The 15209-nt window shown below is 42.7% G+C and overlaps 1 protein-coding gene across 2 annotated transcripts in view; it reads left to right on the top strand.

Annotated features, from left to right (window-relative positions):
* MDFIC (MyoD family inhibitor domain containing) overlaps positions 1-13717 on the top strand; it is a 202635-nt gene extending 188918 nt beyond the window's left edge. For both annotated transcript variants that reach the window (XM_085653158.1, XM_085653157.1), the window contains exon 5: positions 10422-13717. In XM_085653158.1, coding sequence (XP_085509284.1) covers positions 10422-10669 — 248 coding nt within the window. In that variant the 3' untranslated portion in view covers positions 10670-13717. The remainder of the gene's footprint in view (positions 1-10421) is intronic.
* Positions 13718-15209: the final 1492 nt, after the last annotated feature.

The raw sequence follows: 15209 nt of genomic DNA, 5'->3' as shown, positions 1-15209 counted from the left end.
CAGTATGGTATTCATAAATGTTTTCTTTAAAAAAATAAAATAAAAAAGAATTGCAACCACCACACATTTTCTGTACTTTTATTGACATGACAAAAACTGAATTTCGTTCGACCTCTAATAATTTCAAATCAATGGGGCGACGTGAATTTGCATGACATGATGTGTACTACTAAGACGGTGATTATTTGCACCCCAAACTGGGCAGTGTGACGTATTTTGTTACTTTTCCCATTCTACGAACATGGGGAAATCTTATTCAATATAATTTTTAAATTTCTCAGTATTGTCAAGCCTAACCATTTGCCTAACTATTTGTGAGATTATCATACAATATTGTACAAAACTGCTCTTTGGAATAAGGGAAATATAGGGCTAATACTTTGGGTCCTGACGGAATCCTGATCTATGTGCATACCAGAGTATATGCACAAATTGGAATTACAATTTGTGCGGCAAGCAAATACTGCACATTCAGTGTATTCCACAGATTTGACCAGGAAAACATGCTTAATTTTCTTCCAGAGAAAGTTGCTCAGTAAGAGAAAGATTATAAGGTAGTTGTGCAAAACAGCAATTCTGCATATTCTGTCATATTCTAAGGAAAAAAGTTGAAAGTGAGTGGGATGTTGCATGTTGTAACTATTGCACCATCAGATATTGTCAATTGTCAGTTATGGTAATTACTACACATTTTTCCCAGTATTCGTGACAAGCGCATAGGTGACTTAAAGTTTAAAAGTAAGCATTGGTAATGACAATAGGTCTGACTTATGAATGAACATGCCTACTGTGTCTTTGATGGGTTTAGACACTTAAGTCATCATACATTCACTCTCACACTCATTTTGCATTCATGCCTGAACTCATCCATCCATCAGTTTGCATTTATCATCTGACACAACTACAATAACACACAGTAACTCAACAAAATAAGCAATATAAATTTAAAAAATGCTAGCAGAAAAAGAAAACATAGTGCTGTCTAAACACAGCTATCATATGATTGCAATAATCGAAATTAACATGGAAGGGTATCCATCTTTCAGTGGTGTTTTACATAGTCTGTTGTTTTCAAGTTCCAGCATGGCCACCATTTTTAGAACCAATGTTGGAATGGTAAAACAGTGATACACTGTGGGCAACAGCATCCAATAATGATCACCTGGTTTAGAGGAAGTGGCCACTCTGCACATGAAATGAGTGCCAAGCTGCAGCTCATTTTCATTGCTTGGGGAGCTGCAGCATACTCCTAAGAAAATATATATTAAAAAGGGAAGCAGCAAAGAAATGAAAAACCAGCGAGAAGAGTGATCCAACTCTTGACACTGAATTGCACTTGTTTTTAGGTGGATGCGCAAGTTATGTTACGTTAAGTATTTTTCTGAAGCGCAACAATTACCCAGAGGTTTCTAGGCTCTGCTATGATACAGAGAAATGCAAGCCCTACTATTTGATGAAAAGCCACATCTACAGAACCTTTTGAAGGAAAAAAGATCAGGCATGTTTTTAATGTGCAGGGAGAGGGAGTTCCAAAGTCTTGAGGCCCCTAACACAATACTACTCCCACCCCATGAGGAGCGCTTGAATTTTGGGACATCGATGGTCATGGCAGTCTTTGAGTCGAAAACCCTGACTGTGCAATAGCATAAAAACCTTTCTTTAAAGAATTTCAGGCCTGAATCATGCAGAGTCTGCAGATAATATACAGGGCTTTAAAGCTTACTCTTCCTACACAGAATCCTATGTCATATCTGTATTCTCCTGGACTATCAATGGTATATACCAAAGCTTATCCATTATTGTATCGTTTACTGTATGCGCTGTGCCAAATGTTCAATAAAAACTTTTTCCCCCCCAAAAAAAGCAGCTGCATTTTGGAGGGACTGTAACTTGTTCACATACAGCAACTGCATATTAAGATAAAGCCTGTTGCAGTAATCGAGTTTTGACAGCACTAAGGCTGTCACTACTGTTTTTTGTAAGAATGGGGGAATAAAGGGGAGGATCATCTTCACTATCTTTAAAAGGAAGCAGTGATAGTGATCAGAATCTGCAATTTTTCACGGTTCAAGGGACCCAATGATTGGCGTGGACAGAACCGATACTCCATGCAGTTTGATGTCATTGATGGAAGCAGAATGTAAATGGCAGACAGACCAATGGCGCAGACGAGGCCTAACAAAAAGCCCACTGTGTGTGTGTGTGTGTATGTATGTATACATTTATATATATATATTTATCTATATATTCACTGACAAAAACCATAGGTTTTACAGACGTAATAGTTAGGAATTAGCATTTAAAAAACCTTTGAAATTCACAAAAAAACCATAGGTTTCAGGGACGTTATAGTTAGTTGGACATTCGACTCATATAAAACCATAGAAATTCCCCCGTTATAGTTAGTTGAGCTAACTATAACTCGCGCGCCTGTAATGCACTACTGATGACGTCACATATTACATCACTCATGACATGGTCAGTGACATCACTGATGACATAATTGATGACATCTCAAATGACATCACTTAGGTCAACTAACTATGCATGATGCATTGGTTACTGCATAACTACAGAATTAGTATAAACGCATACTAACACTACTTGCACACGTGTAGTACAGCAACCAGAGAGTAGTGAAGAGGCAGAGGAAGCCCAAAATCAAAAAATATAAATCCTACCAGAGGTCGGATGACATAGTTCGATGAGCCGACGACCCTGGGATGAGAAGAAACAGCTTCTCGAAGAAAACTGGTCTTCAGCAGAAAGCAAGGAAGTTCGAAATTTTGGTGAGTGCTGTCTTCTTTTTACCTTCTCCCGCTCATCGCCAAATTTATGTAGTGTAGAGGCAGACAGCAGTAGATCCGATAAGTAGATTTATTGCAGGAAAAGGAGACAGCTTAAACAGCAACCAACAGGATCAGACAGCAAGGCAAACGTCTTCTCCAGCACCGTGTACAAACTCCCCAAGATTCCCCTCATGACAGCCCTACATTCTAACATTACATACCTACATTCTATTAGCATTACATACTAACATTCTAGCTCATGGTTTCATCCACAAGTTTTGAGGCCGGTAGGGGTGAGTAGTTCGCTTCCAACTCCCTCTATTGTACAAACACAAACTAACACTACTTTCGCAGGTATGCTACAGCGCCCAGAGCACATCACTTTACAGCAATGAGCTCACGGTTTAGGCTCACGGTTTAATCCCCGAGTTTTCAGACCAGTAGGGGTGCGTAGTTCGCTTCCCACTCCCTGTATAGTATAAACGCATACTAACGCTACTTACACAGTTATACTACAGCGGCCAGTATGCTACAGCGCCCAGAGCCCATCACTTTACAGCAATCAGCTCGGTTTGATCCCTGAGTCTTCACACCGGTAGGTGTGAGTACTTTGCTTCCCACTTCCGGTATAGTATAAACGCACAGTAGGGGTCAGTAGTTCGCTTCCCACTCTCTGTATGGTATAAACGCCTACTGACACTAATCAAAAAACAAATGTGTGTTACACGATGCCCCTGGTGTGTGTGTGCACGCATTATTGTGCTGCCTTTCGGCCTGCGTATTGGTGGCTCGAAGGGGTATCATCAGCCACGAACAGAGTGCACATCCTAGATCACATGTGCCAAACAGTAAAGAGTAATGTGTAGATTTGTGTTGCAGTATGCTCTGTTGGCAGGCTTTACCAGTATAGTAGTGTGTCATATGTGAGACTTTCAGATTCACGTTTGACATGCATTGCTTAACTGTAATGAGCATTATCACTGTGTATGACGTAGCCTCACTGCTGATCCTCCCTCCATCCGAGCACATTCACATGTGTGCGCTTTGCGATAGCAACACTTTCAATAATACCGCACACCATTGACATGCGTGTCTGCGCATATCCACAACCTGTGATGTTGTCTATTTAATGTTTTCAGACAGCATCTCATTAGTGATAGTTGCCGCCCTCCCGGTACATGCTACATTAATGTAAATTGTGGATTGTGCGACGTCAAAACTGCAACAGGGACATACACATAAGTACACTTCCTGGCCTGGCAGGAACTGAACAACACCCAGGTCCCCGGAACAATTATTCACACCCCTACGCTGGACTGCCATACGCAAGCCCAGCCCACTTTGCATACGTATAAATAGGATAACGACGACGCCACATGTCCCAGTTCTTCCACACTGCTTCAGGTGATATGGCCGCATCCCCCTCACATATCACAATGCGCAATAAAAAAAATTGGATCCATGAGGTGTACATCATCCTGGCAATCAAAACTCCATTGAATTGTGAATCCTGCTGGATGTCGTGTTTGGACACAAACTAATGACAGCAGGTGAGCAGTGGGGCCTGGGTGCAAAGGGGCTGCAATTGAGAGCGTTGCAGCGGGAGGGATGGGGTGCATCAGCCTGGGTGCACAGGTGCAAACAAGCGCAGTTACCTTGCTTAATGACGTGATCTCTGACCTCATTCAGTCACATCTCTGTGTCATTTTAAGGACCTGCTGGACCGTACTGTAGGCCTGAGCCAGCGGGCAGCGCTGCCCTACAAACATGTGGCGTTGGCTTTTGGGGCACTGTAGTGAGCTGATTACTAAGTGTACATGCACACATTGCACGCGTACATTAAGCTTCTAGCATGCACTCTGTTTCTTTGTATGTGAACGTTGGCATAAAATATTATTTACCCTTGTGTATTCTCGTGCACTCCAGTTCCTCTTTGAACCACGATTACTGCTAAAAGTTGGTAGATCGTACTTCAAAAAGGAAGGATGCACTCAACTGGTGTTCTTGCTTAAGCTTGAAATAAACCTTCATTTACCTTAAGACGTTTCCACCATTATATTATTTCTCCCTTTTCAGACACTGAGTTAGTGGCACCATAATCGGCGGAGTGGATGCTCAACCTGTGATGACGCCCTGGGCATTCTGACGCCTTCCATCATGGTATCAAGACACCATCCCCGACCGGAGACCTGCTGTGCCGCCCTAAAAGCGGCACCCCGGAGTTGGAGCTCGCAACGGCACGTCGTTGGACATACCGGTTGTGGCAGGTGAGCCATGAAGGCTCGGTGCGCAGGAGCTGCAATTGCAGCCCCAGTGCGGGGGAAAGGGCTGGGGTGCAGCAGCCTGGGTGCACAGGTGCATACAAGCGATGTTGCCGTAGATAATAATATAATCTCTGGCCTCATTCATATCTCTGTTTCATTTGAAAGACTTGCTGGACCGCACTCTTTCTCACGGACCCCAGCGTCCCAGACACACGGGTGACGGGAGTTGAACAGTGAGGGCTGGGTGCAGTAGGCCGACGCTCTCTCTCCTCCTCCCTCTGTTCTTTTGACTCTCCCTCCCCTTCTCCCTTCCACCCACTCGCTCTCTGTCCCATTCTCACTTTCTGCCTTTCATTCTGACTACCTTCCTTTTTAGGCCTCGCCTACTGCTTACGAGACCTTTATTCGTTGTGCAGCTCTTTTTACAAAGCACATACTCGTGCTTGTGGCGACATACGGCTTCCGGGAGAGGGCAGCCACGCGCCACAAGCACGAGTATGTGCTTTGAAAAAGAGCAGGATGCGCGATCACACACCCGCTCATCGCCAGCGCACTCACGCAAACGCCTCTGAGCACCACTCGCGTGCTTTTTAAAATTTTCTTTTAGCGCGCGCAAGCACGCACACAACTCCTGGGCTTGTTATTTCATTACATTTATTTTGACGTTTTTAGAGCGCCTATGTGGCGCCTTACGAGAACTTAAGAGCGCATGCTGGTTTTGCCTCTTTTCTGATGCTAGCTTATGAGCGCGGCTTAAGGCTGCCTCTGGTCTCATGGGGTGAACCAATGGTGGTGAGGTTTAGGGATAGGAACCTCATACTGTGAGCAGGAGCCAGTGTCACTGGGCAGGGTGCCTTTGGTCAAAGGGCAAGGAGCCTTTAGTCTCGTGTAGAGGGCGCTTGCTTGAAATGTACAGTGCACAGGTATTTAAGTAGGCCGGGTCCCTCCTGGTCGTAGACCTGCCAGCAATTAACAAGCATTTGCAATGTAATAGGTCTTGCATTTACGCGAGTTTGAGCTATTAACAATTCAAATAACAATGCCTTTTATTTTTGTTTTTGTTTTTAAAACATCAATAAAAAGCATTGTCATTTACAATGCCAATAGCTTAAACTCGCGTTAATGCGAGACCTATTGCATTGCAAATGCTTGTTCTCTTGGACATGGCAAACATACTTATGTTTCTTTTTTCTCTTGCAGGTTTTGTATGCTGCTTCTGGAGGAGTCCCACCCACTTCTTTCATGTTTTACTGTTGTTCGAATAAAGTTACGTTTCCAATTATTTGTGTTTCAATAAAAGTAATTTTTTTTACCAACAAATAAGTGAGTGTATGGGTCTTTTTCTGACAACACTTGTCTGTAGTTTATTCTGAAAATCGGCGGTTGATTGTAGATTATGAGGGAAAACATTTTTAATTTTGCGGTGCACCTACCAAATATAAACCAAAAGACTATAACATAAATGAAGCCTCGGTAATTCTACAACGGCAAGGGTTCTTTGAGTGTATCACTTTATAACACCATGAGTACTGCCCATGTGATTTCAGAACCAATAAGGCGCTGCCTAGGGCCACCGAGGCTTCAAGGACTGGCGAATTCACCCTGCATATTTAAGTAAAGCCCCGGAGGTTACCGATCCCCGGTCTTGACTTGGCCTCGAAGCCCCCGAGCAATTGGTAAACAATACCCGAGGAGGTGTCGAAACGTCTCTGTCCCCTCCCACGCCTAATTTACATGTGAGATTAAGGTCCCCAGTGCTGCACAGACCCCGCAATATAATAATAGGATTGGCCCCGGAACATTACCCACCAGGGGGGCTCATTTAAATGAACGGGTGAGACCCCACCCCTGGTAGGTGGCGCTCCATAGGGCCATGATGCATTGGTTAATGCATAACTACAGAATTCGTATAAACGTATACTAACACTACTTGCACACGTGTAGTACAGCAACCAGAGTGTAGTGAAGAGGCAGAGGAAGCCCAAAATCAAAAAATATAAATCCTACCAGAGGTAGGATCACATATTTCGATCAGCCAACAACCCTGGGATGAGTAGACACAGCTTCACGAGAATCAAAAAATATAAATCCTACCAGAGGTAGGATCACATAGTTCGATCAGCCGACGACCCTGGGATGAGTAGAAACAGCTTCACGAAGAAAACGGGTCTTCAGCAAAACGCAAGGAAGCTCGAAATATTGGTGAGTGCTGCCTTCGTTTTACCTTCTCCCGCTCGTCGCCAAATTTATGTAGTGAAGAGGCAGACAGCAGTGGATCCGATAAGTAAATGTATTGCAGGAAAAGAAGACAGCTTAAACAGCCACCAACAGGAGCAGACAGCAAGGCAACCGTCTTCTCCAGCACCGTGTACAAACTCCCCAAGATTCCCCTCATGACAGCCCTACATTCTAACATTACATACTTACATTCTAGTAGCATTACATACTAACATTCTACTATGACTTACATTGGAATACTACACAGAGCACATGACTTTATAGCAATGAGCTCATAGTTTCATCCACGAGTCTTGAGACCGGTAGGGGTGAGTAGTTCGCTTCCCACTCCCTGTATTGTATAAACGCAAAGTAACACTACTTCCACAGGTATGCTACAGCGCCCATAGCTCATCACTTTACAACAATGAGCTCACGGTTTAATCCCCGACTCTTCACACCGGTAGGCGTGAGTACTTCGCTTTCCACTTCCGGTATAGTATAAACCCACGGTAGAGGTCAGTAGTTCGCTTCCCACTCCCTGTATGCTATAAACGCCTACTAACACTACTTCCACAGGTATGCTACGAAGACCAGAGCACATCACTTTTCAGCAATGACCTCACGGTTTAGGCTCTCGGTTTCATACCCGAGTGTAGCACCATCTCATCTCAGCACCATGTCACTCAGGAGTGACTACTTCGCTTCACATTCCCCCACAGAGGTTACAGTGCTCCTATCCTCCTTTTTCCTACTCTTTTTGCCCTTTTTCCCCCTAACTCGCTTCAACGGAATTACAAAATGGCTGCCAACACTTTCTAGTTGCAACCGCTCGCAGCCAATAAGCAGCAAGCTCGTGCTCGTAACCCCTCAGCCAACCAGATGGCAGAATTCCCAAATATCGATATCTGTAAATTTCCATATTTCTCAAACTACTGAACAGATTTACACCAAATAAACGTGCTTTCTAGACCAAGACCCTTCACCCTGCCAAATTTGGGGTAATTCTGTTCACCCGTTCGACCTGTAGCCTTGTCTAAAGTTTCCAATGGAAATTAACATGGAGAAAACACGTTTTGGCACCCCCATTTTTTCTCAGCCCCCCTTGACGAATCACCCCCAAACTTTCAACATAGGAGCTGATATGAACAAAGAATTAGTTTGGAAAATGTCATGAACATTCATCAAACAACGCCAAAGTTATAAGCAAAACAAAAAATGCTCTTCCTATGGAAACTTGGTCCTAACTATAACTACCTACTGGCGACTGCCAGTAGGTAATATATATATATATACATATATATATATATATATATATATATACTCACACACAGTTATACATCTGAATATATTGCATATTCTGATCACTATCACTGCTTCCTTTTACACCCTTAAGATAGTGAAGACGATCCTCCCCTTTATTCCCCCATCCTTACAAAAAACAGTAGTGACAGCCGTAGCCATTTAGTATCTGCCACACGACTGGGTGTAGTTGGAAGTTGGGTTGTGTGTATTCCTTCTTGACAGCCACACACAGTAGAGAGCTTAGATGTGGCTGGATGGGCCATCACTGGCAGGGTGGGAGGGCGGAGCTAAGTACATTTGAATAGGCTGTATGTGTGAATCCCACAAGTGGATCATCTGGCACCCAGTCATGAAATTACAAAGGTATACAGAATTACTGCTAGATAAGCACAATACTGCCATATCTAGGAGAGTCTAGCAAAGATTCTCACAGAGCCAATCTTGTATGTCATTTGTTTGTCACAGGAGATAACCCACACTAAACCCCTTGCCTACTACAGTAATCTGTGAGATTCCATGTAACAAGACCCTACTCTGTAGGCTTTCATAAAGAGTAATAACAATCAACATTTAAATGAGTTGAACTTAACATAAGCTTTTCACAAAAAACTCACCAGGCCTACCCACCTGTATTGTGATGTTTCTTAGTAAACCGATCAGGGTTATAGCCAATTTAATTGTGTTGTATTGAGCATAAACTTTTCCGCACGTCAACAACTGCAATTCATGCAGTCTTTTCAGTGGAAGCACACATCTGTCTAATCAACTCTTGTACTAAGGGTTCCAGCACTAGAACTCTTAAAGCTCTTTTTTTGTTGATCACATAATTTCTGACGGCAACTGTGCTTTCAACCAGACCTCAAAAGGGTTAACATTTTGCACTGGGGTATTTATTGTAATACTTTTCAACAAAATGCTTTTGTACACAGTGTCAAATACATATTTTTGCATACTGTTTTGGTTAGTGTTGTAAATGAATAACGTCTGTTTATACGCAATTTATTGTGTGTAACATAACAGTAATAAAATACAGTTGTTAACTGTTTCAGAGTAAGGATTGTCTGAGCAGGTGTTACGAAACCTAGGGGCCTCGGTTACAAAAACAAAATGCAGCACAGCACCACTGTCTAATTTGCTGCACTGACCTGTGTCATTTTAAAAGCATCATGATGCGTCGTATTAACAACAATACAATGCATCCGTGGGCTTTCCACTGCGCTGGCGCACAATTTACTGCAATGCGCTAGTGCAGGCCCCCTGTTGTTATGTTGCAAGGGTACCTGCACTGCAGGGCTGATTGTTATGTGCAGGAAGGGACACCTACCTGCACAAAAACAATCATTACTAGCATTTTCCTCTCTCTATGCATGCTTCACTCCTATGCCTGGAACATTCCCAGCTTTGCAAAATTTGTAAACTTGGGAATGTGTCAGTTTCCTTGGATGCTGCGTGGGAACACCCACAGCAACACTCATGGAACGCCCCTTTCACGCAGAGTAATGTGTGAAAGGGGCCCATATTTACAAGCCCATGAAAAGTCACTCAGAGTGACCTTGCATGCCCTACACCGCTAGTGCGACAAAGAGTGACACACCGTGGCACAATGCCCTTGAAAATGAGGCCCTACATTTGTTCTGATCTCTTGTCCCTAGACAGCATGTCCTGAACTGCAAGCACATTAAATATACTTTAAATATATAATATTCACGTTTATGTTAAACAATTAAACTGCAATCGGAGAGCTGATAGGAGCTCAAGTGTGTCTGCCTTAGGATTAGCCTGCCTTAACTCATTATATTCTCTCTTTTCTCTCCATGCCTGGCTTTCAACAAATGACAACGTCCAGACTGCTGCGTGCACTGCATCCTGGCCTGCCTGTTCTGCGAGTTCCTCACCCTCTGCAACCTCGTGCTGGGGCAAGCCTCGTGTGGGGTCTGCACTTCGGAGGCCTGCTGCTGCTGCTGCGGAGAGGAGATGGGCGATGACTGCAACTGCCCCTGCGACATGGACTGCGGGATCATGGACGCCTGCTGTGAGTCATCGGACTGCTTGGAATTCTGTATGGAATGCTGCGGAATTTGCTTTCCAACATGAGATACTGCGCCTTTGATTTTATTAAAAACTGGAGTTTATTTTTATTTTGTAGTTTTATCTAAGGGAGCATGTTGCAATTTTTTTTCCAGTTTTAGAATTGTTGCACTGTGAAGCCTACTCCTAGGGCTTAAAAGAATTTTCATTTTCAGATCATACTTCACAATTCACGGCTCACTAGGGAACCTCTATTAAACGGAGGTTGCTGAGAAAACTCCAAAGTTGTTTTGTGTATATTATATTTTACTGTAGAAAAATGCATCTATTGGCAGAAACACAACATGAAATGCTTGGACTTTGTTATAATTGTTGCAACATATTGGCTATTTTTCATAATGAGCACTTGCATTAAAGGTGGGGCCACTTAAAGCCTGGTCTGTGATGACATATTGTAGACTTGGGTTGGCTAGCAATCCTCGCGCGATGCTACTTTCATGTTTCTACCCGATCAAATGATTTTCAAAAATAGAAATTAGGTCTCCTTTGTTTTCATCTCATGTTCACTATGCAGCAAATTAACTGGCACTTTTAACTGCGCTCTTTCTAGAGCGTGTAGCTGTTTCTCCATAGAAATAAAGCAGCACAGTTAAAGGGTTTGTGGTACTGCATTTACGGTGGTACTTACACGGGCCATCTGTGGTATATTTTGTAATATGTAACAAATCTGCATTTTTGGGTGGGGCCAATGACCTATCCAAATGTATCTGTCCTGGTACTTCCACCAAGGGATATTCACACGAGTCGTGCATGGCATGTGGAGGCTGCTGGCAATGCCCACCTATAGGCACTCCAGCTCTGCCTGTGTAGAGAACTGCCTGCTACTCACAGGGAGTGTCCGCTCAGATGCTCAGGAGCCTCTAAGGTGCCTTCCGACTGCACTGAGCTGCAGGGCATTCCAATGATGTGCATTGGACTTCGAACCTGACACAGGGCGCTCAGTTCTATTTTGAACCCACATAAAAAAGATATCTCGGTGTTATCCGAGGAGGGCCCCACAGTCCTATAGCGCGCTCGTTAAATTATTCGGATGATGTTCCTTTCAGTTAGGGTGCCCGGAAGCGGCACGTGCTCCCACGTTTAGTTTGTTGTCCTTGAAAAAGAAAAGATTAGGTAGAAATAATTGTTTGCTACGTTGTTGTAACTATTGCATTTTTGACAGCACGTTGACTCCCTTCTCGTCATGGCACTTAACTGCATAAAAATTAAAAACTGTTTTTCACAATTGTGCAAGTGCTGTCAAAGATGTTGGTATCTCATTCTTGTCATCGAATTATGCGCTTGCTTGCATTAGTCTGCCCCAAAACTGTATTGTAGAAGGATCATTGGCGAGATGTTTATTTTTCACATTAAAAAATACTTACATTTTCAGACTGGGTATGTATCATGCGTTTATGTAAAAGAAGCAGAAGATGAGCACGTTCCTGTTATCTGCTAATCTGACTTCCAAATTCAAATCTGGCAATGCTGTCCAGCGTTAAAATAGGATTCAACACAACCAGCCAGCCCCATCGTGCCTTAATCATGTTATTATTTTACTTAACATACATATTTTCAGCAACATGTCACCATGTGAGGTGTCTTACAATCAAAGTGTATTACATTGGTGAAATGCAGTAATGCAAGCCAAAGTCTCATATGTTCACACGTTTTCGATTCCAACTTCTCTGGTACTTTTCCGTCACTGCTGTGTCCATTCATAGAAAATAGTCACCTACTAGAAACAGTTTGGTCACATTTTTGATTAGTATTTGACTATGCAGTGGCTTTTCTGTATGTAATCCAAGTATTGAAATGTATAATAAGAACAAAAATATAATCCTGTCTCTTTTGCTTCCTTTTTCTTCTTCATCCTTTACTTTCTCTCTAACATCTGTCCTTATCTCACGTACATTCCTTTCTCACTATTGCACTTTCTTTCACTGACTGAGTTGCTCCTACACTCTCTCTCTCTCTCTCTCTCTCTCTCTCTCTCTCTCTCTCTCTCTCTATCTCTATCTCTCAGTTTGTAAAGACTTAGGGGCATATCAACCAGGGCTTAAGCAGAGATAAAACTAGCACCCTATCAACAACAGGGTGCTAACATGCAAATTTGCATGTTAGCACCCATTTACTCTACGCTTCCCCTTGCATCTCTAATGAGATGCAAAGGGGGCGTTCCAGAGTAAAATAATAGGAGAAATGTCGCTAAGCGACATTTCTCCTATTATCAAGAATATCGCTAACCCTGTTAGAGACAAAAAAAAGCAGCGCTAACCGCGGTTAACGCTGCTTTTTTACGTCTGGTATTTTTCTGACTTAGCCATGATATCCTATGGAAGGAGGATATCATGGCTACGTTTGTCTGTCCCTATCAACAAGCTAACGTGAGATTATCGCTGGGTTTCCAGCGATAATCTCACGTTAGCCACTTAGTGTGAGGATTTTTATCGCTATTGAGATAAGCGTTGCTAATAGTACGCTATCTCAGTGATAACAATCAACGCTAGCCGGCGATAATTATCCTCACGCTAAGAGCGCTGAGCGATAATTATCGCCGGGTGTTGCTGATATGCCCCATAGTGTTATATTTAATTGATACAGTATGCATGCCTGGATCAACAACCATCCATAGAGCAGTGTAACATTTTTTCTAACAACAATATTTATTTTAATTATGGGATTTTTTAATGCTTAGATGCATAAAATCTATTCATACCTGCTAGTAGTGTTGTAATATGATTCTCTTGTTACATTAGCTCATATATTATTAGGCATTTTTATTTCTAGGTTCAACTTATTTTCATGGATGAATGTATTCATATTTTATAAACTCCTAGTGTACTAATATAAACAAAATAAAAGTAGATAATGTGAAGCTGTATTGTTAACGTTGCAGTAATTATCCATATTGAATAGGATGTAATGCTGATAACATTTTATTGTACCTTGTGGAGGGGAAATTTGAAGCTATTTGTTTTTTTTACTGTTGCTTGTATTTTTTAACTGGATCCGAGCTTCGTTAAAACCCAAACACTTTTCTGAAATGAAAAATAAAAATCTTTATTTTCTTGCTTTGCAATTGTATGTGGACTTATTCATGTTTTGTCTGCTTTCCAAAGGACCATTGGCGAATGCTGAAGTTCCACATTAATACGTCCCTGGGCTGTCTTATCGTGCCTTGATTGGTCTGAAAGTACTCTCTGTGCCTTGTTAACTGCAGGGCAGCACACTTTGGCCATTCATCGTTTCAGAGAGGGCCTTAAGAGTGCAATGAGCTGCAACCCATATGTATTGTACTTGTGTGCATCCTTTTCTGCATTGTGACTGCAGGCTCTTGAGCCAAACATATTGCTCGCAGACATGCTACATAGGCTATGCTAGATATATTTTGAGATTTCCATTGGTTTGAAACCCATGCTCATTATGTATAATCATGATGTGAGTAGTTATGTTTAAAAATGTTCATTTCACTAAAGAAACACTGATTTGTTATGCTTCCCATGAGAAGCGGTATCTCCCTTCCTCGTTCCGACCATTGGTGAGGCATGCCTTCTCGTGATGTTGGAGTAGATGTAAGTGGCTGCATTATTAGAGATCACACTGAAGCACAGTTTATTTGTGGCTGTCAGACATGTTTTCAAGCCCCCAGTGGCCAGGTACTTGAACCAACACAGTTGTTGTCCTCCACAGCAGGGATCCTTCTCATATTTTCCCAGGTCATTTGAGGGTGAAAATAGGTCTGAGGGACAAAGATGACAGTCATGGATCATGTAGCGAACTGACACACCTAATGCACCTGAGCAGCGACTTGCAACATTTCATGTACCAAACAAGAAGGCTGAAGGGAATGTGCCCCAGTTAGGAGTTGAGTGAGCAAAATTCCTGTGTGAAAATCCACTCTGCTCAATGATGAAGATCCCCAGTTATCCTGCCCCAGGATTTACTCGGTGCAGAAAAACCTGACCCACTCTTACAGCCCAAAAATTCCAGCTGGTAAAATCACTTTGGTAGAATGCTGCAGTGCAGCCCGACTCCTGTCTCGACCCCTGCCCAACTACCACCAAAGAGAGAGCATATAATTTTGCTCACTGCCACACCTATACTTATTCTCACTTCCATTCCCTGCAGTTCCCATCTTCCAGGCATTTAATACTGATCATAGCAGGTGGTACATGTCTGTGTTATAGACTTTGAAATTGGAATGCCATTATGAATTCTACCCAGTAAATCTGGGTTTGTACAGTTATTCCCCATGCCATGTGACTTCACTTGGACAGCTAGGCAAAAGGAATTCATTTTCCATCATCCATCTGCATAGGAAGTGACATCACTGTTCACATGACAGCCAGAACTGCTGTTCCACTGAAACCTGCAAGTTAAAATATAAGCGTGTGCTTCACCCAGTGCCACATACTGCCAGTCCCCACAATCATATCCAGACCTAGAAACTCAAATGCTCTCATAAAATTCACACAACATGTAGACCTAGCATTGAACATATACTACTCTCACCCCCCTAGCTACAGAAGGCATACTTCAACTCATGCTCACTGTGCAGTACTCC

This window comes from Triturus cristatus, chromosome 4_1 (assembly GCF_964204655.1).
Source record: "Triturus cristatus chromosome 4_1, aTriCri1.1, whole genome shotgun sequence".
Lineage (NCBI taxonomy): Eukaryota > Metazoa > Chordata > Amphibia > Caudata > Salamandridae > Triturus > Triturus cristatus.
This window is presented reverse-complemented; position numbering and strand designations above follow the sequence as displayed.